This window comes from Ailuropoda melanoleuca, unplaced genomic scaffold, assembly GCF_002007445.2.
Source record: "Ailuropoda melanoleuca isolate Jingjing unplaced genomic scaffold, ASM200744v2 unplaced-scaffold76141, whole genome shotgun sequence".
Lineage (NCBI taxonomy): Eukaryota > Metazoa > Chordata > Mammalia > Carnivora > Ursidae > Ailuropoda > Ailuropoda melanoleuca.
Window position 1 is genome coordinate 1 of NW_023251772.1, and position 1,138 is coordinate 1,138.

At 39.9% G+C, this 1,138-nt stretch overlaps 1 protein-coding gene across 1 annotated transcript; it reads right to left on the bottom strand.

Annotated features, from left to right (window-relative positions):
- Nucleotides 1-563: 563 nt before the first annotated feature.
- On the bottom strand, nt 564-1,132 carry LOC100477117 (olfactory receptor 10A5; the record flags this gene model as incomplete). Its single annotated transcript, XM_011218119.2, is given in 2 exon segments — nt 564-1,046; nt 1,049-1,132. Coding segments are annotated over 2 exon segments (567 nt in total), but the record flags the coding sequence as incomplete, so codon positions are not given.
- Nucleotides 1,133-1,138: the final 6 nt, after the last annotated feature.

A 1,138-nucleotide genomic window follows, 5' to 3' on the forward strand; every position in this document is an offset into this window, starting at 1 on the left:
TTTACATATTAGACACTTTAAACACTCAGGAAGTTTAAATACTTAGAGTTGTGTTACAGTGTATATCACTCAACAGTATTTATTAACAGTTGATTATTTAAGATGCATGATTATTAAGTATAGAGAGCTAAGTAATTAAGGGAGCACACATCACTTAAGAACTTAAATTCTTACGGCATGTATTTGACACCAAAAGTGTACTGATTCCTTCCTATTCATTTTTTAAATTCTGTCCCACAAGAATATTTCATGTTCCTCAGTGAAATGGTGTAAGGGGTATGAGCCTTAATCCTAGTACCAATGGAAAAGGAAAAAATGAATAGTGTCCAGGACACAAGAAATGTTTGGTAATTTATTGATTGAATGAAAGGTAAATAATTTGAAGATCCTACTGCATAGTTGCTTTTTGCTTAAACACATTGAAAAATGTACAACATTTGCAAATGTTTCCCAATCAATTGCAATAAATACTTTAAGGACAATGTATATTAGTAGAGGGATCATAAAACGTTGGGTAACTTTCATCTGTATAAATAGTGTAAGTTTCATCTACTACGGCCAGTTTAGGCCATTTGTCTAAGAGGATTCCTCTGTGTTACCTTTTGAAAGGCTTCCTTTACTTCCTTGTTCCGCAAGGTATAGATAACAGGATTCAGAGCAGGTGTGACCACTGTGTACATGAGTGCAGTTGCTTTGTCTGTTTCTGGAGTGTGTGATGTCTTTGGCTGAAGATAAGTGAACAAGGCAGTGCCATAGAACAGAGAAACAACCAGGATGTGAGATGAACAAGTGGAGAAAGCTTTGCGTCTGCCAGTTGCAGAAGGGATTCTCACGATGGTTACAAGAATTTGCAGGTAGGAGCACAGGATGAGCAAACAGGGAGTCATGATGAAGAGCACGGAGACAGCGAACATCACAATCTCAATGTGGGAGGTACCAACACAGGCCAGTTTCACTACAGGAATGATGTCACCAAAAAAGTGCTGAATCTTTCCTGTGCCACAGAAGGGCAGACTGAAGATGCAGGTGACCTGGGCTGACTCCACCANCCTGACTCCACCACCACTCCAGTGGTCCAAGATGCTGCAGCCAGTTTCAAACACACGTGAGGGCCCAGCAGGAGAGTATAATGCAGTGG